The sequence below is a fragment of the Neovison vison genome, chromosome 11 (assembly GCF_020171115.1).
Source record: "Neovison vison isolate M4711 chromosome 11, ASM_NN_V1, whole genome shotgun sequence".
NCBI lineage: Eukaryota > Metazoa > Chordata > Mammalia > Carnivora > Mustelidae > Neogale > Neogale vison.
In genome coordinates, this window is record NC_058101.1 from 135,319,784 (window position 1) to 135,346,957 (window position 27,174).

The 27,174-nt window shown below is 38.1% G+C and overlaps 1 protein-coding gene across 2 annotated transcripts in view; it reads left to right on the plus strand.

The window, feature by feature from the left end:
* Positions 1–27,174, plus strand: part of KLHL2 (kelch like family member 2) — a 111,082-nt gene that overhangs the window by 40,854 nt on the left and 43,054 nt on the right. For both annotated transcript variants that reach the window (XM_044224797.1, XM_044224798.1), the window contains one exon: positions 20,442–20,604. In XM_044224797.1, the coding sequence (XP_044080732.1) occupies positions 20,442–20,604 (163 nt within the window). The remainder of the gene's footprint in view (positions 1–20,441; positions 20,605–27,174) is intronic.

Here is a 27,174-nt window from a genome sequence, read left to right on the forward strand (position 1 = left end):
AAAGGAGAATATACATCTTACTACAATCATTTAATTCAGCTTGTTGTTGCTATTGAGTAATTTAACTTGTTTCTAGAATTTCCGTTCAAATTTTATAAACATTCTATATCTGGGAACAGAGAAAATAAAGTCAAAGGCTGTTATAAGGTAGGTTTTTAAACTTGGGGGCATCATGGAGCACCCGAGTGGCTCTTTCAGTTAAGCATCTAACTCTTGGTTTCAGCTCAGGTCATGACCTCAGAGTTGAGATCTAGCCCCACATTGAGCTCCACACTGGGTGTGGAGCCTGCTTAAGATTCTCTGTCCCTCTTCCTCCCCCGCCATTCACTCGTGCTCTCTTAAAAAATACACACATACACAAACACAAAAACTGTTTAAATTGGGGCATCATGAATTTGAGAATGATGAAAAACTATGGATCCTCTCCCAAGCAAAGTGCACATAGTCGTTTATACACACAGTTTCGCATATACTTGTAGAGAATTCGTGCACTTTGTCTCCCCCCCCCACTCTCCCACTGTTAAGAATACTTAGCTTTATATGTATATGTGTGTATATGCGTATGTATGAAGAGATTTTTACATGAGTTTATTTTCAGCTATGTGCTAGGCATTTTACATATGTCTCATTTGATGTTCACCACCTTATTAGATAGGTATTACTCCCATTTTGCAATTAAGGAAGCTCAAGAAGGCTAAGTAATTAGCTCAGTATCACACAGCAGCTGTTAAGTTGTCATTAACTAGTGCTGCTTAAAAAGAAAGTTTATAAATTTGAAAATTAAAATACCTTTATAACCAAAAATATTTTTTTCATTATCTAAAAATTATTGGAGGTTTAACTCTTCTTCTTTTATCAATTAACATTTTTGAAGAAGCCTAAAGCAACTTGAGTTTTTTAAAACATTTACTTCATTGCTAAATTTGTGGTTTTGTTACATACATTTTGACTTCTCAGCTTTTGGGTATTTGTTTTGACTTGCTAAAAGTAGCTAAGAGTTTTGTTCACTTGATGTAAGTGTGAAAAACAAAGGTAAGAATCTTAATAGATAGTGCAATGTAAGTAAATACTCTCATTTCCAAATTAATATTATGAGTGTTCATCAAGGGGGCACGTGGGTGGCTCAGTGGGTTAAAGCCTCTGCCTTTGGCTCAGGTCATGATTCCAGGGTCCTGGGATCGAGCCCCGCATCGAGCCCTGCATCAGGCTCTCTGCTCAGCGGGGAGCCTGCTTCCTCCCAACCTACCCCCACCCTGCCTACCTCTCTGCCTACTTGTGATCTCTGTCTGTCAAATAAATAAATAAAATCTTAAAAATAAAAAATGAGTGTTCATCAAAAGTTCTGTCTACACTAGAACCTTTCTCATTTCAGAAGAATTTGAGAAGCATCTGATAATTGTGAATGGATAGGTTTTAAACAGTTCAGAAAATTTATATGTTGCATAAATTGAAATCATTTGGGAAAGGAAATCTCATCCTTTTAGAAAAGGAACAGAATTTAATTTCAAGAAAGTTAAAATTAATTTTTGGTAATAAACACACCAAAGTGTTTTATACAATGTCAATACAGTAGAAAATTCAACATAGTGTGTCCATTTTGTTGGAGGTGTAGGGCAGGTTGTTTTTGTTTGTTTCAGACTAGAAGTGCTAGCAATATATTGTATAATTGTATATATTGTTTTACCAGTGAGGAATTCCTAAAAAGAAGACATCAGAGAAAGGGGCATCCACAGTAGGAGACCTGTTAACATGGTTGACCAGTTAATCAACAAAAGGCTGTTAAAGTGAAGAAACCATCAAATAAGAATTCATGTATACCCCAACTATTTTATTTTAACCTAGAACTTGCAATTGTACAATTATATGTCAGTCTTTTGTGGTAAAACTAGTATGGTTGGAGAGCCATATTCTTTTTTGCACATGAGAGATCATAATGATAGATCAACCCTAATTTTCTAATTTTTAAAAAAGTGCATCAAGAACTGAGACATGAGCCCTGTATCCGGCCCTCTGCTCGGCGGGGAGCCTGCTTCTGCCTGCCTCCATGCCTGCCTCCATGCCTGCCTCTCTGCCTACTTGTGATCACTCTGTCAAATAAATAAATAAAATCTTAAAAAAAAAAAACAAAAAACTGAGACACTTGAAAAGAAATCTCAGTGCAAAGTCATTTTTGAATTACACAATTTCTCTTTCCTTCCCCATGTGTGATTTGTGAAGCTTTTTTTTTGTAGTAACACATTGTTCAAGTAATTCTAAAGCAATCAACTTAGTTTTCATAGAAATAGCTCTCTTTTTACACTTATATCTCACTGGATTATATATGTTTATTTAAATTATGTAATTTCAGTAACAAGTGCCAATGTCATAAACAGATTTGGGGGTGAAACCAAAATGTATGTGTTGGTAAAATGCAACCCAGCTGGATGGGCAAAAGTGTGCAGGCATATTAGAGAGCAAGGGGGCATGGGAAAGTTGATTAGTCAGGTGGGCAGGTGAAACAGAGGTTGGTAAGCCAGTGCTTTTGCAGTGTGTATTTCTGTATTGTGTAGATAAACACCAAAATGAGATTCCTATTAGATGGGTATTTATTTTCCAATGGATATCAAAGACACCCTGTCAGTTAAGTAGACTAAGTCTTCTGCTAAGTCTCCAGTCCTGTGTTTGGTCCTGATGCTTGGTCCAAAAATGAACAAAGAACAAAACATAGTAAATATACTATAGATGTTGGCAGTGCTATTGAAATACCTTGGCATTTTGTCCAAAGTTCTTAACTTCTCTGAGCTTTATTTTCTTGCCTGAAAGAGGGGGATAAATTCTGTTCTTTCATATATAGGAACTTGTGAAACATCACTCATTAGATAATTGGTTTATGTATAGGTGAGATATGCTGGGTCCTAACTAAAAGCATAGTTGGGATTGAGGCTTGGGCCAGAAATGAATGAGATTAAGAATAGGGGCACCAATCTGGGAGAGCAAGCAATAAGTATTTTTAAATTTATTTTTAATTTTCATTTATTTATTTTTAAGAGATTTTAGTTATTTATGTGACAGGGAGCATAAGCAGGGGGAGCAGGAGAGGTAGAGGGAGAAGCAGGCATCCCGCTGAGTAGGGAGCCCAATGCAGGACTTGATCCCAGGACCCTGGGATCATGACCTGGGCTGAAGGCAGAGGCTTAACCGACTGAGCCACCCAGGCACCCCAGTAAGTTTTTTTTTTTTTAATTGTGGGCAGCATGTAATCTGAGTGAAAGTGCTCCAGGACGAGTGACAGATTCAGGTGTGAATGAGGTGCTCAGGAGGCATGGCAGCAGGAAGTCTTGTGGTGGTGGTGGTGGTATGGTACCTGCTGTTAGGCTAATGGCAGTATCTTTGATCCAGGAAGAGCTGCCCTGAGTGAACAGTGAGTCAAATTGATAGCCCCGAGCTCACTTGTCAGGAAAAAGACTTGGTTAACTCTAGGCAATTGTAATACAATAGCTATGTAAAATTGGGATTGTGGACGGTAAATCCAGGATCTAAGGCCATGTTCAGTTGGAAAGGGCTTTTGGCTCACAGTGTGGGTTGGTAAGCATGAGGATGCTTTAGGGAGCGCACCACATTTAAGGCAGCAGGATTAATGACAGACTAGAAACACTGGTTGGGCGCCCAATAAACATAGTCTTTGTCAGATTAGTTTAGGACTGAGTTGGACTGAACTTGAAGATATAAGGCTTTTAACATTTTCAGCTGAATGAGGATAGATCAGGTAAGAATTAATAACCATTTCACTGCTTCTTTATACATGGCTTGCTCTTTCCCTTTCTTACTTCTAAAGATACTGAGCTTGCCCATTTTTCCATTGCCAGTGTTGAGCCTTATGAATTCCAGTTCTCAGTGGTAGGGTAGTTCAGTAAAAAATTATCGAGCATCTGTTTTATCTACATCTGTTTTATGCTGGGCAGTGTTCCAGCTATTGGTGATGCAATATCAAGATGGATAGACAAGGCCCTTGTCCTAAGATTCTTTACAGCCTGTTGCTCTACAGGGTAATAGGTGTTTCTAGTGACTGGATAGATGTGTACATTATCCAATGTACACTATCCAATGTGCGTCATTCCCTGGACCTAGGTCTTCCAATCAGAGGATTGTTTGGTGAGCATGAAATCTTAGAGAAGGGAGCTTACTTCAGATGGATTAGGGAGGGCCCTCGTTGATTATCATTCTGCTGCAAAACACATCTCTAGTGACCAGGAAATTGATCAAGTGCCATCAGATCCAATTCCTCTCTCCCCTGTATGGTACCCAGAAAAACTGACAAGTAATTTCTCTTTAGATGACCCATTTCTGAACATTTTGTTAGCTGGTAGTTGTTGTTTGTACCTCTAGGCCCTGGAGGCTGTCAGGATCTCTATCAGCCATCATGGCTTATTGAGGCCAGGATTCTTTTTTTTTTTTTTAAGATTTTATTTATCAGAGAGAAAGAGGGGGAGAGAGCAAGCACAGGCAGAGGGAGAAGCAGGCTCCCCGCCGAGCAAGGAGCCTGATGTGGGACTCAGTCCCAGGACACTGGGATCATGACCTGAGCCGAAGGCAGCTGCTTATTAACCAACTGAGCCACCCAGGTGTCCCGAGGCCAGGATTCTTAATTAGAGGATAGGGCCCTAGTATTTTGAATTCTCATCTGTCTTCATAGAGACTGAATAGTAAGAACTATTTTACTCTTCTGTTAACAATGATTTCTTCTGGCAGAGACTATAACTATACGATTGGTTATGCTTTAACCTTAATTACAGTCACATTCCAGATCTGCCCTCTAGTTACTTGATTGAATGACAATTTTCCATTCTCAGCCATACAAATAGAAGTTGCTCGTGTACCAAAGGAGTTCAGTAGCAGATTTGTTTTCAGGGTGAGCAAAAATGTCTAGTGAGTAGTTTTGTAAATATTTTTGGTTTAAATAAAATCATTTAAATCAAATATATAACACTATATATTTAAGTTATTGTTGAACAACTCAGATAATAATAAGGAGGCCCCTTAGATTGGCTCTCTGCTAGAAAACTTTCATGGGCTATTGGACTCTGGCTAATTATTGTATTAGAATTCAGAGCTCAAATCTTGAATTTAACCATTGACTTCAAGAATGGCCTTGAGATTTTTAGCTATTACAAATAAAACTGATAATGCTTTGACACCTCACAGAAATGCTGTGATATATGAAATGTGCCAGTTAAAGCTTATAAAAATATTAAAGTCCTCTATAAATGTTGAACAGAAATAAGAAATGGGCAGCAATAAAAAGTCTTGTGGCCATGAGGAAGAAGAAGAACCCACTGAGACTGTTTGGGATCACTGGGTAAAAAAAAAGAAATGGCTCATGTAACCTTTCCCTTATTTTTTATATTCTGAATCCAGATATGTATTTGTGACCAAACCATAAATCTTAAATTGCTGTAGACTTCTCTCCACCCAGCAGGACTTGGGTGTTTGGTTTAGTGTGGAGACAGCACTCTGGGGTGATTGCAGTACCAGTTTGTAACACCTTCTTCCATTGGTCTGACAGCAGTGGTTCAAGGAAAAGTGCTCTTTTTCCTAGCACAGGTTTTGGAAGCCTTATTGTTTTTCCATTTCCATTTTCTGTTTCTCTTATGAGATAGAAAGTAAGTTCTTTGTTACTAACAGAGTTTGGCAGATGATACGCTTAAAACATAGGTTAAAACTTTACATAAAAAAGTGTTGAATCAAACTGTCAGGATTAGTGGTTGTTTATGGGATAGTAGTGGGAAATCTTATCATTGAAGTGAATTTATCTGACATTCTAATACTCAGAAAACTGTTAAACTAGTATTTTATCAGTTTATCAGAATTATGATAATTTTAGTTTATTATTACCCAGAGGCACAAAATGGTGAATTTCTTTTATATTAATAATTACTATAAACTTAAATATTTACAGTTGATTTTTGGTGTTAATTGCATTTTATTATATTTTAAGTCTGAACTTGGTAATCCTTTTTAATCAATCCTAATTTTAATCAAAATACTTGACCAGGGGCACCTGGGTGGCTCAGTGGGTTAAAGCCTCTGCTTTCGGCTCAGGTCATGATCCCAGGGTCCTGGGATCGAGCCCCACATTGGGCTCTCTGCTCTGCAGGGAGCCTGCTTCCTCCTCTCTCTCTGCCTGCCTCTCTGCCTACTTGTGATCTCTGTCTGCCAAATAAAATAAATAAAATCTTAAAAAAAAAAAATACTTGACCATATCTGTTCTCCAGTCATGCCAGTTAAATTATGTTTTACTTTGTATAAGTTAGAAGTATAGAATAAATGAAAACTTACTTAAAATTTAGATGGAAGAAGCCATTGGAGGTCAGCTAGTTTGAGAAAAATCTAGAGAGTTTATCATAAAAACATCTTATAAATCTTAAATGGGCATCAAATTTGAAGTGTTTAAGTTTTTGTTTACAGAAAAGCTAGATACTCAGGAAATATTAATAACTAAGGTTAGTTGTGGCTTTACATTATTAAAATATATAATTTTTAAAAAAAAGTTTTTATTTATCCAGAAAGCAAGACAGAGAGAGAGTGTTTGGGGGGGGAGCTGAGGGAGAGGAACAGGCAGACTCTGCTAAGCACAGAGCCCAATGCAGGGCTTGATCTCAGGACCTTGAGATCATGCCTTGAACTGAAACCCAGAGTCAGATACTTAACTGACTGAGCCACCTAGTCGCTTCTAAAATATGTAATCTTTGAAGATGTCCAATGTTGAGTCATTTTGTGATTGTTATTTTAATTAGCTTCATGTGGTATATAAGAGGAATTGATCTTGATGAGCAAAGAAATGACTTCATCCCGATTGTGATCTAGCATCTTATAGCAGTGTTGTAATTTGAGCAGTAAAAAGTTAGGTATACATTAAAGTCCTTATTAGGTGGATTATTTCCTTCACGTTTGAGCCGTGCCTCATACTGTTTACATTCGGACCTATGTGCAGCAAAGCACAACTGGGTCAGCTGCCAGTGTTCAGGGTCCAGCTCTCCAGACCAGACTAGGTGGTGGGAGCCTAGAGTTGTTGAATTATCTGTGGTTCAGGCATATTTGGTTTTGAATAAGCCAAAGGTTTTATAAATCCTAGCATTATTGACCCACAACTTTAAATATTACTACCTTTTGGACTTGCATGTCTTAATTCCATTGTCAGGTTTGTAAAATGAATGTGCTTCTCATCATCTAGTTGAAGTGTACATGTGTCTTTCCCCAGGTTATATGATTCAATTTTTGTGAAAACAGAATATAGCTATATTACTAACATTTCTTCAAAAGCTGTTGTTTTAAATTAACTTTACAAATACTAGTATAGAAATTTGGTTATGTAAATACAGTTGATGTATTTTCATTTATTTTCTTACTTGGGGTTCTATCAGGTAGGATTTTTATTTTTCGTTTTAAATTTGTTTTGTAATTTATAAATGTCTTCGACTGACTTCTGGTTACTTTTAGTGTGGGCCTAAAGCACTCATTCTTTTTTTCCTCTAGTGGGCTATTATTCACATGTTCAGTTTGCTAAGTTTTAAAAAAATTTTTTATTTTTTATTAACATATAATGTATTGTTAGCCCCAGGGGTACAGGTCTGTGAATCACTAGGTTTACACACTTCACAGCACTCACCGTAGCACATACCCTCCCCAATGTCCATAATAGTTTGCTAAGTTTTAACAAATGTATACACCCATTAACCCACACCCAAATCAGGATATCGAGCATTTATAACCTCAAGCCTCTTCCTGATAAATCTCTAACCTCTGACTCTAGGCAACCACTGTATGATTTCTGTTATAACAGATTAGTATTGCCTGTTACAGAACTTTATATAAATAGAATCAAGCAGAATATATTCTTTCGATGCTGACTTCTTTGGTATAATAGAGCATTTGTGAGATTTATCTGTGTTGCTGCATGTTCCAGTACTTAGTTCCTTTTTATAGATCCTGAGTATCCTAGTGTATGGATTTATTGCAGTTTAGCATGATGGTGGACAAAGTTTTGGGCTGTTACGAATAGACTTAAGGCACTTTGATAGAGGACATTGAGAAACACATATTCTGTAATTAAGCTGTAGTTGGGGTCAGGGAGAGGCTAATCAGTAAGATGGATAAAGTTATTTAATTGCTTATTAAAAGGGATTTGTTTTTTGTTTTTTTTTGCTTGACATGTGCTTTCTTATCATGTGTTTTCTCACTTTTTATTCTCCAGCAATAATTTGATCTTATCTTATAATCTCTATTTTATGTCAAGCCTGGGCTTTGACACGTGGGGTTGGGAGATGATACATGAAAGGAGAGAATATATAATCTTGAAACAGAAAAAGTGCTGTTTGTCTAAAGAGTGTAAGTATGTGATGTATGTGAGTGTTGGTATGTATGTGTACATGTATAAATAGATGTCCATGTGTTTTAATTTAGTTTTGTATTATTTGTGAAAACAACAAAAACAATCTTTAAAAGATATTAGCAGTCTCTTTGGCTATTCGAGGTCTTTTCTGGTTCCATATAAATTTTAGAATTATTTGTTCCATTTCTTTGAAAAAGATGGATGGTACTTTGATAGGAATTGCATTAAATGTGTAGATTGCTTTAGGTAGCATAGACGTTTTCACAGTATTTATTCTTCCAATCCAGGAGCATGGAACATTTTTCCATTTCTTTGTGTCTTCCTCAATTTCTTTCATGAGTACTTTATAGTTTTCTGAGTATAGATTCTTAGCCTCTTTGGAACCTAGATGTCCATCAACAGATGAATGGATCAAGTAGATGTGGTATATATACACAATGGAATACTATGCAGCCATCAAAAGAAATGAAATCTTGCCATTTGCGGCAACATGGATGGAACTAGAGCATATCATGCTTAGTGAAATAAGTCAAGCGGAGAAAGACAACTATCATATGATCTCTCTGATATGAGGAAGTGGTGATGCAACATGGGGGCTTAAGTGGGTAGAAGAATCAATGAAACAAGATGGGATTGGGAGGGAGACAAACCATAAGTGACTCTTAATCTCACAAAACAAACTGAGGGTTGCTGGGGGGAGGGGGGTTGAGAGAAGGGGGGTGGGGTTATGGACATTGGGGAGGGTATATGCTTTGGTGAGTGCTATGAAGTGTGTAAACCTGGCCATTCACAGACCTGTACCCCTGGGGATAAAAATATATGTTTATAAAAAAAAAAAAAAAGATATTAGCAGTCTCTTTGGTCTTGAAAAAATTCCACTGGAATAAAATTTGATGATTGGTGGGGGTGGGGAGGCTCTGAATAATATAAATCAGTTTAGAAAGAAGATGAAAAAGGAGCAGGCATAGACAAAAAGGCGAGAGGGAGAGAGGGAGAGAAGAAAGACCAAGAAGAAGGAGAGGAAGAAGAGGGAGGTGTGTGTGCGAAAGCAATACAGAGCCCTGGGGAGTGAAGTTAGTGAAGTTAACTTATTTTGATGGTTATGTTTGGCAGTTAATTTGGCAGTTACCATCCACAGTTGTGAGTATATCCATGCAGCAGCTTTGAAAAGCCTGAAGCATCATTAGTCCCTGTGCTAAGACTCATACCTTGCGTTTGTTGATAATCTTGGCCCCTTAAACTTGCTTGCTTTTGTTTCAGTTTTTTATTTTTTTAAATTTAAAAAAATTTTTTAATTTTTTTTAAAGATTTTATTTATTTATTTGACAGACAGAGATCACAAGTAGGCAGAGAGGCAGGCAGAGGGAGAGGGGGGAAGCAGGCTCCCCACTGAGCAGAGCGCCTGAAGCAGGACTCTGAGATCATGACCTGAGCTAAAGGCAAAGGCTTAACCCACTAAGCCACCCAGGCGCCCCCTGTTTCAATTTTTTAAAAAAAATATTTTTGAGTCCTGATGACAGTTCTTGTTGGTCCTTGTTTTCTTTGCTAGGCAGTAGATTGATGCTTCAGTCTCACCACCCTAATGAGTTTAAATTCTGTGTTGAAGGTAGATATGGAGTTAGTGATAGTGTTAGTTTATTCTTTATTCATGAAATTCTGAGGTTGTGGAAAGGAAGGACCCTGGAGAATACAGAGGAGATACAGGGGAAATTTGATCTATAGTAGGAGTAAAATGCATGATCAGGTAGTCAAGAGACTAGTAGTCATGTGTTTTGATTTGAGGTGATTTTAAAGAGGAAGGACTAAATGAGAAGAAATTAAAATAGATTAATGCCCATAAATGATAGCAGAGATAGAATTTAAAGTATTCATTTAGGAAGAAGGAGCTGTCTACCTTCCATATTCCAGTCACTCTGCTAAGTACTGATCTCATTTAGTTTTTATAACATCCTGGACAGACAGTTGTTTTTTACAATGTAGAGAATTGCAGCTCAGGGAGGTTAAGCGATTTTCTTGGGTCACACAGTGAACATGGAGCATGTCCAGCATTCAAGAACAGAGTTCCCACTCTTGAGCCTATGGTGTGGTTTTCCTTCTCCATTCTTTTCATACTAACTCCATTCTGCCCTGAGGCTTTATAGGAACTCAGCGGCAGGTTGGGGATTAAAATCTATAGCTCTTAAGTCCTTCAGGGCCTCCGGACTTTAGACTTTGAGATCTAGACTTCAAGACCACTTGAAGGGCATGAGTGCTGGGATTATGGAAATTACACATGCCCCTACTAAATATAAGCACTACTTGTTAGAATCTAAGCTCTGGCGGGGGTGGGGGGGGTGGGGGGCACCTGGGTGGCTCAGTGGGTTAAAGCCTCTGCGTTCAGCTCGGGTCATGATCCCAGGATTCTGGGATTGAGCCCCACATTAGGCTCTCTGCTCAGCGGGGAGCCTGCTTCCTGCTTGCCTTTCGGCCTACTTGGGATCTCTGTCTGTCAAATGAATAAATAAAATCTTAAAAAAAAAAAAATCCAAGCTCTAGGATGGCTTCACTGCCATATTCCCAGAACTTCAAACTAGTGATTGGACCCTAGGCTGAATGCTCAATAAATATTTGTTAAGTGATGAATGGGGGAATGCCCATAGGATAGGCCTGTTTGATGGACTGAAGTGGAACTAGGCAGGAGGTGCTAGGAGAACAGGAGGAGGGGAGCCTGGGAACAAGCACTCTGCATTTTCTGGGCTGGGACCTGGGGGCAGGATTTCAGCCTCTGGGAGAACTGGTCCATGCCCACTACGGAAGGATCCTAGTTAGAGGTGGCTGGGTCTAGGAAACAAAGCGTTGAAGTGCCTAAGGTCGCACTAGCATTGACATGAAGTTGACCAGGTTGAGCTGCAATAGTTAGAGTTGAGAGATGTTTTCTCTGATTAGAGACAGGATTGGATCCAGATCCAGTGCTTCCAGCTATAGAGCTGACAGATGCGAGGGCAGGGAGCCAAGCTGTTGTTAAAAAGACCCATGCACCGCTTTCTTTACTTAGTGTCTATTATGTGTTAGAAAAATTAAATTGTGTGGAAATGTTCAGTTATGTATTTTTTCTGTCTCTGTCAGCATTGTTTTACTAACCAAATTCCTTGAGATCAAAAGAATTTGACATCTGTTAAGTTTTTCCTGTATAATCACAGGTTAGAGCTAGCTGTTTATCCATCTCATTTTATAATTTTGTATGTTATTGCAAATGTTTTAGAAATACTAGTTTTTTAAAACCATTATTAGACTTCATTGTCATTGATTATACTGTTTCATCATGTGGGTTTAATATAATTCATCCAATTGTTGGCATAGTGCTAAGTCTGTAGTTGTTTCTGTTTTTTTAAAATATTATATTATATTATTATATAATATTATATAATATTATATTATATTATAAATAATGCTAAAGTAAAATTCATTCATTCAGCCTGTTCTAGTTTTTGAACTCTTTTTTCTCAGGGTAGATGTTCGGGAGCATACTTCCATCATCAAATGCTTTAAACTTTATATTTTTTGGTAGCTTTTGATGAGTATTACCTATTTCTTTTCTAAGAGAGTTGACTAGTTTACAGTGAAGGCAGGAACGTGATAGGGGCCAGGGCTTACTATCACTTGGCCTGAGTTAATGTGGTTGAAAATATCAATAGTCGGGCACTTGAGTGGTTCAGAAGGTTAAACGTCTGCCTTTGGCTCTCAGGTCATGGTCCCAGGGTCTTGGGATGAGTCCTGAATATGCTAAGGAGGGAGCTTTCTTCTCTCGCTACCCTTCCCCCTGCTTATGCTCTCTCTCTGTCTCACTCTCTCTTTCATAAATAAATAAATCTTAAAAAAAGAATATCAATAGTCATAAAATGCTCCCTCATTTTATATTTATTTAATAGGTAGGGGGATATCAAATATATTTACCATTTTTGTATGCAGTGTTTGTTCTTTTTCGAATTGTCCCTGATTATATATTTTACTTTGGGAATATTTGATCAAAAAAGAAAGCAACCTTATGCTTATTGTAAATGATCTGGCGTAGAACATCGTCCTGTGAGGAGAAAAGAAATCCTGGCATTCTGTTGTTATGGGATTGAATGTTCAATTCAATCGAAGAAGAAACCTTGAGTTAGAGCTAATGTGCTCCTTTTCCATGTGCCAGGAACTGCATTAAACAGTAGAACAACTTTTTTTTCAATAACTCTATAAGGTAGATGCTATGTTTGTTACACATTTGAGCCGCTGTTGAATAAATGAGAGATTTTAGAGAAAACTTAGGTTAAAAAGAATGGAAAAAGCAGCTGTATTTGAAAGGATAGTAGAAGAGGGGTAGTTTTCAGCCTGTGGGAAAGCCACATTGCCCACATATTTTCTCTTTCTGTACTGCTTGTGCCTTTCTGCCTCATTTATTATACCATTGGAAATGACCTCAATTACAGATGTATTCTGCTTAAGAGTCAGCCTCTCTTAAAACTTTAAATATCTCTGGAAGGGATTTGTCCTGGAAGGTGATGCGTTATTAGCCATTAGTATAAATTAATAATAAGATGTCTTTCCTTTCGACTCTGCTGGCCACAGCTATCCCAAGGGGTGGAGCTTGGGACGGGGGTTATGGGGAGGAGGAAGGTGAGGTAAATACATTTAGAGGATGAAACACTTATCAGTCAGAAAAGGATGATCTTATGGGGGAATCATAGCCGGAGCACAGAGCAGGGGCCAGCTCCTGGTGGTTGAGGTTTAGGGTTTTGAGATGTGGAAGTGTGAATGAGGTGGCAGAATGCCAAGGTCAAACACTTCTTATTTCAAAACTCTGCACCCAGCAAGACCTACATCCCAGAAAGAGGAAGGAAACTTTCTTTCTCCTTTTTTTCTGCACCAAAGCCCTATAAGATCGTAGCAGTCAAGTGGTAATATTATATTCACTAATACTGTGATTTATTACTATTCTTAATACTGTTTTATGATTAAATGAGTATCAAGAAGCCAGTTGAAAAAATAAACTTGTGAAACATGAATAATTTGGAGACTAAATGCAGATTTTAGAAGATGTATGTAGTACTGAAAGTTGTGGGTTATATTTCATAATGAGTTTTTTTTCTTTTTTTTGTCCAACAGTGTATAGCTTAAGTTTGGGAATAATTTCTTCCCTCTCCTCATGCCCTTTGAACAGCTGTTTCTCTGTTTTCAGGTCATTTCTGGTACACAAGGCCCTTGCTCTTTATTTTATTTTTAAAAGATTTATTTGTTTATTGAGTGAGAGAGAGAGAGAGAGAGAGAGCATGTGTGCATGAGAGTGGGGGAAGGGAGCAGCCGGAGAGGGAGAGCGAATCTCAGACAGACTTGCTCTTGAGTACAGAGCCTGATGTGGGGCTCAATTCCGCGACCCTGAGATCATGATCTAGGCTGAAGTCAGGAGTCAGATGCTTAATTGATTGAGCCACCCAGGTGCCTTCCTTGCTCCTTGAACAAACAGGTGCTTCTGATATGAATATAAAATGGCTGGGAAATTAATAAAAACCTTCTTTTTAGCAGTATAGTCACTGTAAAGTTAATAGTGACTGCATTGTTTCATGTTTGCATGTTTTCATAGACATCTGGAAATCTTGTGTATGGAACAGTCAGACCCTTGGTAGTCTTTTCTAATAAATGCACTGCAATGACTCAGGATTTAAAAGACTTACTACATAAATTATTCTCCCCTATGGATTAAATGCCCAAGCTGAAAATAAATTGCAAATCCTAATAGCCAAGCAGAAGGAGTGTACTTGTCTAAGTGAAACATCTTATGTGTAATTTGGCTTGTCAAACAAAGTGAAGTAGGATGAAAGCATCTTACTTAAAATGTGCAGCTGGTGTAAGAGTGTCACACGGGTGCTAATTGTTCGTCTCGGGTATCTAGTGTCTAGTGTTCCTCTTGTCCTCTCTAATCACTGGTAGCTTTTCCCCTTCTTTGTTCATTGTAGAAAATGTCTCCACAGTATAAAATGTTTAGGCGTCTATTTTCTCGGTATTTTGGAAATAAACACATCTAGGTGAAAATAAATTTCTCCTATTTACCAAAATGATTGATTTAAAGTTGTTTATTTAATGAGCTGGTCATGTTCTTTTTTATTTTTATTTATTTATTTATTTGACAGAGAAATCACAAGTAGGCAGAGAGACAGGCAGGGAGAGAGGGGGAAGCAGGCTCCCCGCTGAGCAGAGAGCCCAATTCGGGGCTCGATCCCAGGACCCTGGGATTATGACCTGAGCTGAAGGCAGAGGCTTAACACACTGAGCCTCCCAGGTGCCCATGGTCATGTTCTTTTACTTCACATTTTTCCCAGCACTTAAAGATAATGTTTTTCACGTGAACAAGAAGAAGAATATGTAGAGCCTATGTAACATTCTACAGAACACTAGTTTGATGATCATAGGCCTTTGAGACTCATGGTACTCAGAAGACAGGCCAAACTGAAGCCGTGCCTGGTGAGTGGTGGGTGATAATCACGGAATAAATAGCTGCCTTTATCATTGCTACCAATGCTAGAATTCTAGAGATCCAGAAGTGCATTCTTTTACTTGGTTTTCACCAGGACCATCTGAGGAGGCTTATGAAATGTGTCTCAGAACTATCTGCTTGGGAATAAAGAGGGGAAGCATTTACCTATCATCTTTCTTCATAGGTCAGGGCTGGCCCCACAATCATTGTTCTTCCTGTGCTTCCAGGTGGTGCAGCTGTGAGTCCCCAGTGCATTCCCTGGCTGGGACAGAGTGGGGGAGTGAGGCATTGTTAAATTATATTTTCACAGAAGTGATCACAGTCTACTTAGAACTGGTTGCTGCAGTGGTGGCTTGAGCAAGAGGTAGAGCTGAGGAGATTTGCAGCAGGACACAAATGTCCCATATAGACACATTCTAGAAATAGAATTTGTATTTCTGGGTCAAAGGACATCCAAAATTGTATCTCTTTTAAAATACAAATACCTAGGAGAGTACATTCAGGTTGATTCATTTATTATGCATCTAAATATTCTTCTAGTACCTGAGGCTACAATAAGGTTAAGAGATGTGACCCCACAGGCCCAGAGCATGTATTCTTCTATAGGGAGAGAGACAGTAAACATGGGAGCAGATATATAAAGTCATTTCTGACAATAGTAAGTGTTACAAAGCAGATGAAGCCTGTGTGATGCTGTTAGTAGTGACCTGAAAGGGACTGAGAGATCATGGTGAGAACACCAGGGTCTGAGTGGGGAAGCTCAGGGTTGATAGAATAGAACTAAAGGGGAATGAGGAAGAGGCTGCTGGAAGGGTAAGGAGGGTTGGACCCCAAGGCATGATACCAGCTGTATATTTTATCTTAGGCCTTAACATAATTGAGAGAGATATTTCAGTTTTTGGAGTGTGGCCCTCCCTCAGTATATATACTGTATGGGAATTAATCACTTTTTTCCCACTTTTTGATTCTTAGACTGTATCATTAACATTTGTATTATATAACAAACATAATTCCTTTTTCTTTGATGTTTTGGAATATACTTTAGATCTTAGAGTGCCTTAGGGTTATTTTCATCAATCTCAGTGTTAATGTGGAAAATGGAGCAAATGGAAAATTTCCATTAGGTCATAATGCTTTGTGGCTAGAGGTTTATTGTGTCAATATAATTCCACTTCATATAAGAAGCAGCACTGTTTAACTGCACCTTTGCTCTGGGGAGCCCAGAAAAATTAGTTTTTAAGGCATAAATTTGTTCCTCAGGCCTCTTAATTACAATGCCCAAGATATTTTTGTGACCTAAATAGCAAATTAAGAAACCACCTCTTTACATTGCTAGGTGTTTCCCACATTTGTTGCTAATAGTAGAGTTTATCCACTCCGTAGAAAGTATGCCATGGGATTGTGATAGCCCCACATTAAAGCACAGCCTTCCTTTTCAGTGATAGGCAAAAGCCATAAGAATCAGAATGAGATCACATATTGAAGGATTAGAATAGTGAATTTGATCTCCCAAATCAGAGGTTTCTGAAGTTTCATAATTTCTGTGTCGCCTTCTTGATTTTGCTATATTCATTAAATAATGTTTTCCTTTATGTTGACTTAATTCTTGCTTAAATAAATTTACTTAAAAAGAGTTTATATTATTGAAATAAATAGAGGGTAACTTGAAAAACCTACTCCTAACTAGTGACATAAGAATGTTTATCTGGGTGCCATCTAAAGGCATTATACTCACTCCGGTTAATGCTGCTCTCATAGCAGACTCTACCTGTGCTATACAAGGTGTGTGATCTTGGGCCAGTTACCCAACTTCTCCAAGCCTCTATATTCACTTGTGTATAATGGGGATAGTGAGATATTATTGCCTGTCAAGTGCTTAGCACAGTGCCTGATGTAGTAATTGCTCATTAAGTGGAAGCAATTACAAGACTATATTGTTGGGGGCACCTGGGTGGCTTAGTGGGTTAAAACCTCTGCCTTCGGCTCAGGTCATGATCCCAGCATCCTGGGATCGAGCCCCGCATTGGGCTCTCTGCTCAGCAGGGAGCCGCTTCCCCATCTCTCTCTGTCTGCCTTTCTGCCTACTTGTGATCTCTGTCAAATAAATAAATTAAATCTTAAAAAAAAAAAAAGAATGTATTGTTGAGGTGATTGTTGCCTTTATTACTCTTGCTGAAAAAAGAAGTACTGGAAATTTAGAAATTGGGCAAACACTTCCATTCTGCACCTATAGAGAGGGCTCAAGGTAGTGGAAAAAATCGCAGACCAAACAAAGAGTTGGCAAATTTGATTATATTCTTAGCTTTCCACTGACCAGCTGTACCACTTGGTCGAGGCTTTGGGCCTCTTCTAAGATTGGGTGTCTTTATCAAACAAATTAGAAGGTTTGATTTGATTTGATTTGATCCCAAGGCATCCAGCTCATAGGCTGCCAGCTATTTGAGTGGTTCTGATTGTGGGTTATGGTTCATCTGAAATTAGGAGCACTTTTTATTTTGTTTCATTTTTGCTGGTTCTCTAATAGACAAAGTAATCTAGAAAGTTGGTGTGCCCCAGGCTGTTTTCCTGTTTTCATCATGAGTAACTAATTCATGGTCACCATGGGTCATGTTAGTAAGCCTAGGCCAATTATTCATTGTTTTTGATGCTGTATGTAATTAATAAATAATGAGCTACTGAAATTTAGTCCTGGTAAAATTATATCATAAAACTGAGGCATTTTTAAAGGATTTGCTGACAGAAAGATATTATGCATAAACTTATTTTATACATTTGACTAACACTTAAGGTATATTTAATATTGTTTGCCAAGCATAGGGACCACTTGACTCATCATTAATTATATGTGTGGGGTGCCCGAGTGGCTCAGTGGGTTAAAGCCTCTGCCTTCGGCTCAGGTCATGATCCCAGGGTTCTGGGATCAAGCCCCACATCAGGCTCTCTGCTCGGCAGGGAGCCTGCATTTCTTCCTGTCTCTCTCTGTGTGCCTCTCTGCCTACTTGTCTATCAAATAAATTTTAAAAAGTCCTTAAAAAAAAATAAAACTTATATGTGAATTTCTAACTACATGGCCTACAATTGAAATAACTTTTCTGTCCCTGGCATGCATATTCGACAGTTTTATGAATTTCATTCTCCTGATAAGGTTGGTCTGGGCTTGGTAGTGATGAAGTTGAAGGTAAGGAAGCAAAATAAAAATTTTAAAAGACTGCTGTAGCTACTTTTTTAGATGGATGTGTATATAAGCGAGGGCATCTGTGTGTATGTTACTTAGTATGAATCAATTACTGATTTTTCTCACTTAAGAATGTATCTTAGAAACTGTCCCATTCATGTTGCTTCCTCATTGTTTTGAATGACTGCAGAGCATTCCATTGAGTGGAAGGGATATAAGTGTTTAATCTGTCTCCTTGCAATGGACAGTTAGGCTTTCTCCTAACTTCTGCTCTTACCCTCAGTAGTGCTCAAATGAATGTCTTTTGTGTGTGAGATTTTGTGCATTTATTAGTGTATCTGTGGGTCACAGATTATGTGCATTGCTGGGTCAGAGGTTATGTGCATTTGTAATTTTGATTAAAATGGGCCAATTGTGTTTTAAGAACGTTGAGCCAGTATACACTCTTACCAAAAGTGCATGAGTGAGTCCATTTCTGCTCAACCGCTTTTCTCTGCCAGGGCTCCTGTCTTTCTATATTACCATCAGTTTGAATGTTACTTTCTCACACTGTACTGCCTCTGGGAAAATGTTTATTAGATGGGTGATTGTTAGTATTTGTACAAATTTCATAGGGATTAAATCTTACACTGAAAACCACTTTCTTAACTGTATGTGTTTGCTGAATTAAATGGCAGCACTGTTAAGCATATTGGAATGTACTTTACGTTGCTTTAGAGCACAATTATACCAGAGTAGAAAAACCTCCAATTTGCAAATTATCAACAACTAAAGGTTTCCATGGAGATCATTTTCATAACGTAATGAAACACACTATTCATATTGTATGAAAGGTTTGGCTATAAACAGCATTATTTGCATTTTGTCTTTCTTAAATTCAGAAGGAAAAGGCCGCTAGATACTGTTTCTATATTTTTAGAGAAAACTAATATTAGTTGGTGAAGTTGCACTAAAAACACATGAAATTATTCTCTCCATCCTTCATTCTGGCCATTTGATTGTGTACATGTGAGTTAACTACACATGCAGCCTCTAGATTGGAAGGTAGAATTTCTATGGTTCCTTTAAACAAATAGACTGGTTTGTGTTACAGAATGACATGAACACCTTCTTTCTTTTCCACATTAAGGATTATTACATAGATAGAGAAAACTACTATCCCAAACTACTGTTTCTTTTCTCATTTTCTTCTTGGGTTACAGCTTGGCATATATGAGAGTCGATTCCTGAAGGAACTTGGGTTTTATTTATTTTTTATGCTAATGTGATCTTTTCTAAAATTGACCATTGTTCTAATAGTTAAGGGTTTTTTTTTTTCTTTTGGCTTTTATAAAAGAGCAGCAGATGTTCAAGAACTTTTTTTTAATGAAGTTTTCCTCTTTAATTTGACTTTCAAATGTGGTACTTAACATAACTTCCTACCAGTTCACTTAACAAGAAAAAAATGTTTCCATTATTGACCTATTTGTAAAACAGTTGTGGTGTTGGATATAGTTTATAGTGAAGATACTGGTTAAATCTCATAGAAAAATGCATAATTAATATAAAATCTCTTGGAGTTATTAAAATACAAATATAAATTAAAAAGTTAATATTAGGCAATTACCTTTTGTGTTTTCCTTTTTAGTACATATATTACATTTTAGAGAAACCATCTGATTATACTGAGAGTATTGAATTTAAAATTGTTCTTTCCCCTAAGGAAAGCATTTTGTTGTGTTATTCAGACAGTGGAAGAGCAAAATGAGGCTTTGTTGTGGTATGTATTACTTTGGCTTCATGCCTTCCCCACAAATCACTGAAGGTCATGATACTTGAATTGAAGGGGGAAAAAAACCCATTTTTACTGAACCATAGCACCCCCTAGCATCCTAATAGTTTTTGTTTTGAAAATTCAAAGGTACATTTTGTTTATGCTTATAAAAAAGAACCATGAAGGGCGCCTGGGTGGCTCAGTGGGTTAAGCCACTGCCTTCGGCTTGGGTCATGATCTCGGGGTCTTGGGATCGAGTCCCGCATCAGGCTCTCTGCTCAGCAGGGAGCCTGCTTCCTCCTCTCTCTCTCTGCCTGCCTCTCTGCCTACTTGTGATCGCTCTCTGTCAAATAAATAAATAAAATCTTTAAAAAAAAAAAAAAAGAACCATTAATACCTAATATCTCTTATATTTTTATGACCAGGAAGGGATCTTTGAAAGATTCTATAGAAATTATGGAGAATGTGGGTCGTCGCCCTTTTTGCAAATAATTGTTCCATTACTTTCCACGGAGTGTTCCCTGTGTCCATGGAGTATTCGGGTCAGGATGCAGATCATAAGTTTTCGCTGCATGCGTTGTGATCTGTATAGGAGTGGTAAATATTAAGTGTTCCTCGGTCCACCTGCCTAACCGGACTGACTTACATGTTGCAGGTACTTCTCCCAGCAGCTGGTCTGTTACAGTTACAGGATGTGAAGAAGACCTGCTGTGAATTTTTGGAGTCTCAGCTTCACCCTGTTAACTGCTTAGGAATTCGAGCTTTTGCTGATATGCATGCATGCACGGACCTCCTGAACAAAGCCAACACCTATGCAGGCAAGTGGAATAGACCTCGGCTGAGTTTGAGATGGAAGAATCTGGAGCTCTTGAGTTCTGATATGAATCTGTAGTGATTTCTAGAAAGTTGTGTCATGTTTCTGGATCTGGACTTTATAAAAATACATTTAAAATCTTATAATGTATCACTGCATAATTGAAGTATGTTTATAAAATTCTGAACTTAAAAAAAAAAAAAAACCTCTATAAATTGGTATTGGGCCTAAAGAATAGAATAGCTAGTTTTATGCAAGTATTGAATCCCTGTCTTTTTTGAGAAAATATTTGCATATGAAATTAAGTCATTTAATCTCTGTGGCTTTGTACACCCTTTTCTTAAACCCAAGGGAACAATTTTCTGGCTTAAAAATTTTCAAGGTGTTGAAGTCTAGTTGCCTTTGGGCAGAGTGGAAAAATAGATCTGAAATATAGGCATCTTTCTCCTTAGACACTAGTTCCCAGAATCTCCTGCTGGCACCCTCCTTCTGTGGCAGAGGTAGCCCATTGCTGTTGTCAAGGAAGCCATCACTTTGGTTTCTATATAGGACCCTCTGATCCTGATCCCCATCTCTCCAGTTTAGGGGGAGAGTTTCTTGTTATTGTTTTGGATATAGCTCAAGTACACAAAAGTAACTTATAATTTATTTTGCTGTGAATTTATAAGCATGTAAAAAATACATATTAAAGGTGATTGTTAGGAAGTTTCTAATTTTTTTAAACATCTTTGGGAAGGTAAGTCTGGTAGAAGTTATAACACCATCTCTGTCCTATAGTTGTAAGATCCAGTAAGAACCGTTACTATAGAACCTTCCATGACCACTGCCCCTTAATATGCTTTAGAATCCCAACTTCCTCCAGCCTTCAAATGCAAGAGCCACTTGTCTAAACTCCGCTCCACAGTGCTTACTCAACGGGACACTGTAACGCACTGACCCGGATAAGGAGGGGTGTGTGTGTGTGTTTGTGTGTGTGTGTGTGTGTGTGCTTGCTTTTACATATGTGTGTGTGTGTTTACATATGTATGCACCGAGCACTGAAGAGAAGTATGCTATCATCCCTATTGTATTTATCAAAGAAATAATGGTAAGTGGTTAGCTGGAGAAAAAACCTGCAGTGCTGCAGTGAAACATAATATGACCAGTAAATTTGAATTTTATAGATTTCTTTGGGGTGGCCTGATTGGTCTGAATACTTTTTATAAGATTCTTTCAGTGGGAAAAACATGATCTGAATTTCAGAAGGCTAATTTACAGATGAACTTTTAGCACACAGCCCTTCTGTAAGTTGGGGGATGCCTATATATGTAATGATATTCATGTAATCCTTCTGAGTGGGATGAGACATTTTAAGAAAAACCAAAGACAAATTTGGATTCACTGATGTATTCCAGTGTTCTTTAGCTCTTCTTCAGCTAAATAGAAAATTTTCCTTCTAAATCTGTAAGATCCATTAACTCTAGACATAATGTGCCTGTTATGAGTGATTTATATTGGGAGAATGAAGAAGGCTTGTATATTTTTTGATGATTTTTTTTTTCTGCCTGAACATATCTTTCTTGGGCAGCTAGTTGTCTCATATGACTTGATACACATTACTGACTTTTAAGAGATAGGGAAAGGGACTGGGGACAGAATGAATAAAGCAGGACTCATGCAAAAGATGTGCACACATAATTCACATGATGTACTGGAACTCTTAGTTCTGCTCCTGTCAGAACCAACTCGTGCTCTGTGTGTTTAGGAGATTTTTATTAGATTTAATTATTTCTTTTTCTTATTTAAAATCTTAAATTTAGGGTGGTATACTATAAAATATGAACAGTTATCCACCAGAATTTGAACACCTCTATGTCTTCATTTGTAGAGTCCTTCTTCATAATTATGCAGAGAATTCTTTGTGGACAGTTTATTGTCATTTTCAGCAAAATTATAAAGAAAAATTCTTAATTTAAAAAAAATATTTTTAAAATTTATTTTAAAGAGAGAAGGCTCAGGGAGGGTGAGAAACCAGTGGGCAGGGTAGAAAGTGTGAGCAGGGATGGTGTAAATCCTTCCTGCTTATCCTGTTGCACTCCCGTGGCTGTGGCAGTGTGATGCTGGCAGTCATAGCCCGTCACGCTGGCCCACATGCTTCACTGGGGCCTGTAGCAACATGTTTTTCAAATCATAGACAGCTGAGGGCGACTAGACCAGCCAGGTTAAATGATCTGCATACTGAGGCATGGTGTTCTGGACTGTAATCAGCCTTTGTTATGCTCTTGAATTATTTTCTTAGCTAAAAAGCTAGGTGAAATAGGTAAAATTATTTTTGCTTCATGCCTAAAAAAGAAAATTTTCACACCTAATTCCAGGTTGTACAGACTCGTTTGGATAATTGCTGACTTGTGGATGCTGTTAGTTCCCATGTGTTTTGAGTGGTGTCTGTATTTTAAGAGTTTCCCAAATCACAAATACCTTTGTTTTTAGCATTTTCTCCAGGACAAAAATATGGAGGAGATAAAAAGTGAATTTACTGGTTTCAATGCATTTTAATAGTCCCAGACTGTTTTGAAAGTTATATTTTAATCTTAACTTGAAATATGAATTTTATTTAGCATTCTGTGTTGACAAACAAAAGTTGCCAGTTGTGGAATTGTAAGAATTTAAACAAATTTAAGGGAAACAATAGTTTTCTGTTTTTAATCGTTCATTCATCTCGCCACTCCTGACATTAAAAGTTTGAGAAGCTGCTTACTCTCAGTTCTTAGTGATCTTTGGGAAGATTTGCAGTATCATTTTCAAGCCAGTGTTCTGGCTCAAGTTCTAGGATTGGTGAACACTCAGTATTCCCCCGTGCCAGGAAAACCTGCAGTCTTCTCTAGTCCTTAACATACTTTCAGTTTTCTTTCTTGTCCTCCTCTTGCTATTAACATTAACCCTGTTGTCTGTTTACATCCTGGCCTGAATTGCCACCCTTTTAGCCTTTCTACCTTGCTTGCAACAATGACACTTTTTTATATGCCCAGCTGTTTTCATGTGTGTCCCCTCTCCCTTTGTCTTAAATGAAACTTTGTTTTCCCTCCAAACCAGATTATTGGCCGCAGACTTCTTTAGGGAACACCCTTCCCCCCAACTCTGGGAAGGTGGGTGAAGGGGTACGACTTCAGACTGTTGTTCTGTCCCTTCACCATCCTCCATTCTGCCCCTGCTGGCTGGAGGCCTGCAGCATTCTCTCTGCAGCCTGTTTTCTCTCCAGACCTCCACGTCTGCTTCTGTCTTTGACACCTAGATTATCTCCTCCCTCTCTACTTCCTCTCTTTTGCCGTCAGCAATCTCGGGATATTTCCTCTTGGCTTCCTTGAGATTCCCTTTCATGGTTACTTGTGGCCACCATCTTTCCTCTATAAACAGATGTGCCACCTTAGACCTTGATTCCAGGGCATGTTGAACCTTGTTTGGACACCTTGTTGATATGTGAAACAGCTTTGTGCTGACTCTATTCTTGCCTCCTCATGTATTTCTTCATAAATCTGCTCTCTGATTCCACTTACCCTGCAATCTCTTGGCCCTTTAGCGTAGTCTCAATGGCCAGTCATTTCAAAGCTATGCTTTGTGTGTGTCTACCTTTACCCAGGCTGCTGTGGGTAATAAAGAGACTCAGGGCAATTTAACCCCCGCTTACAGGGCCAATAATATTCCACTTATATCCAGGTTCAGTATCTAGATTATGCCTTATTCTCTGTAAAAGTAGGTCTCATAACATTTAATTTATTTTTGCAATCAGTTTGCTTCAATCATTTGCCCACCATTCTGTAATTTAGGCTAGGAGTCACTGCGTGGGGTAAACATCTGTCAAAAAAAGCCCGTGATTTTGAAAGCTGCCCTTTTGAAAGAAACTTGTATTGAGAGTTTGGTTTTTATAGTAGTATTACTAGCCTTGACTGTGTGATATGCATACTAAAGACTAGGTGCTGATTATCCAAGGGTCTTTGCAGTGTTAATTTACCAATACAGAAGATTTTCCCTTTGGAGAACCATGAAAGCATTTGATGTATGAATTCATACCAACTTAATTGATGCTTCTTACAAGAACTAATCATTTTTATGTTTTTACATTCATAATGGTCCTCATTTGTGTCCTAGTAAGCGACATGCAATCTCTCTGCTCTGCTTTGGGATGATAGTTTTTCTCATTCAGATGAGTAAGCTGTTTCTAGGTTTCACCAAAGCTGTCTGTGTTAATGGAGCTGCTGGAGATATAAATGTAATTTTTTTTTCCCTTTAGAGGCTAATAGTATTCAGAATGAAAGAATCACAGAGTATTAGCACCTGTAGGGAACTTAGCGGTTATCTCGTCTAACATTTATTTTATTAATTAGGATAATGAAGACTGGGGGATTTTTATTTTCCCAAAAACACTTTATCTCTCAGGGATAAGCTGTGTTTTGGGTCTGAAATATGTTATTATCCATGCACTTACCCTCATTTCTCAGATGGAATTCTGTACTAGGTGGAATATAGAGGAATTAGAGGAATTCTTCATGGCACTTAATTCTGATCAAAAAGGTTTTGATGTTGGGAAATCAAACATAAAGGATGCTTTGTAGCTTATCACAGGGTGTATAACTGAACAAACAAAACTTTGGACTTTTATTTTGTATTTCATTGGACTTAATTTAGGATGAGGGACCAGAGCTAATGAGCCCCAACAGACCTTGTGTGACAAATCCCAAGGCTTGCTTTCATTTCTCTATAATCTTATTTTAGTTTCAGCAACGAAGCAAACAGGAAAATTCAACTATCCTAGACAGTGAAGAGAATCATATATAAGGAAGAATGTATATGTATATCATATATATACAATGAATGTGTTTAATATGTATTGCACATTCAAGAGAGAGTATGTACTACTGGAAGTTATGCCTTCCTGCCTTCCTGCGGTTGTGGGATTTGTCTAGAGAAAAGGAACTGATTATTGAATGTCAGCTTAACTAGGCTGGCTTTACTCAGCAGCAGTGGTAAACTAGTAAGGGCAGGTTACTAAAGTCACAGTGAAAGCTCTGTGCTGTAAACAGTAATTTGTTAACATGTGAGTAAAAAGGTTGGAGACAATAGTTGAGCTTGGTAAGGGAGAACCATGAAGATAATGAAGGTAATGAAGATAGGAGGTGACTGAAGCCAGTCTGGGGATATGGGAACTAACCAAACTCTGACGTGATCTGCTCTTTAGGATTGCATTTTAAGTATTTTGTGGGTACATTTTAGTGCATGCAATAGCTGTTAATTTGGGTACCTCGTTGAGGTGCAGTAAGCTGAGTAAGAATTCATTCAGTGAAAAGGAAGAATTTCTTATCTTGGCTTTGTGACAGGTATTAAGCTTATATCGGTCAGCCCAATCCAAAGATTTCAGCACTTTAGCTGATAGTGTATAGTTCTGTAACTGTGTCTAGAAAGATGTAAGGTGATTATCTCATTCTCTTCTTCCAGGGTCAGACCATATCTATAAAACTGAGTTCATTTTCAGGTTATGTGTTTTGAGAGAGACTGACAAATGAAGCCCTGAATTTGGAGCCAGCATGATGGTGAAGATCCCAAGCAGTATTATGTAAGAAATGCTCAAGAGTTAGGAGTTTGTAGACCATGGAAATAAAATTTAGAACATAATGCTCTATAAAAGTTTGAAGGAATTTCAGGAGTGAGAGACATTAATCATGTCTTTGGTGGGCAGAGGTAGTGTCAGTGTTAGAAAATAAGAGGGAGAAAGATTTTAGTGCAACATAAAGCCGAACTGCCACTTATAGTAAGTGTTCAAGAATGGTGTGACTACCTTGCTGTCTGTTGATGTGTGCAACATGTGTAACAGATATTCATCAAATATAAGCATTTTAGAGGTTGCTTTGACAGAAAATGAAGGTTGTGTCAGGGACCTTTCAGATTTCTTATACCACTAAATTTTATGATTTCCCATGGCATTAGAGGAAAAGATTCAACAGGATTTGTGAAAGAATTTATTTTAGGGTTTAAAGAGAGGAAGGGATGTAGGAGCGGGGGAAAGGGAAGTTCTTTAATGGATACAGAGTTTCATATTTGCAAGATGAAAAAGTTTTGGCTATCTGTTACACAACATTGTGAGTATACTTAAAACTACTGAACTGTATACTTAAAAATGGTTAAGATGGTAAATTTAATATTCTTTGTCTCACCACAATAAAAAAGGAAAGAAAAAGGAATGAGGAATTGAGGTTTCATTTAGCCTTGGAATCAGTGCAGATAGTAGAGCCATTAAGACACAAAAGGAGGGATGCCTGGGTGGCTCAGTCGTTAAGCCACAACCCCGAGATCAAGAGTCACAGGCTTGGGAGGCCTGGGTTGCTCAGTGGGTTAAGCGTCTGCCTTTGGCTCTGGTCATGATTGTAGAGTCCTGGGATTGAGCCCCACATCAGGCTTCCTGCTTCTCCCTCTTCCACTCCCCCTGCTTGTGTTCCTTCTCTCTCTGTGTCTCTCTCTGTCAAATAAATAAATAAAGTCTTTTTAAAAAAAAAAAAAGACACAAAAGGAGTATAGGAGGGCACTCTAGGTATCTAGAGGAAGG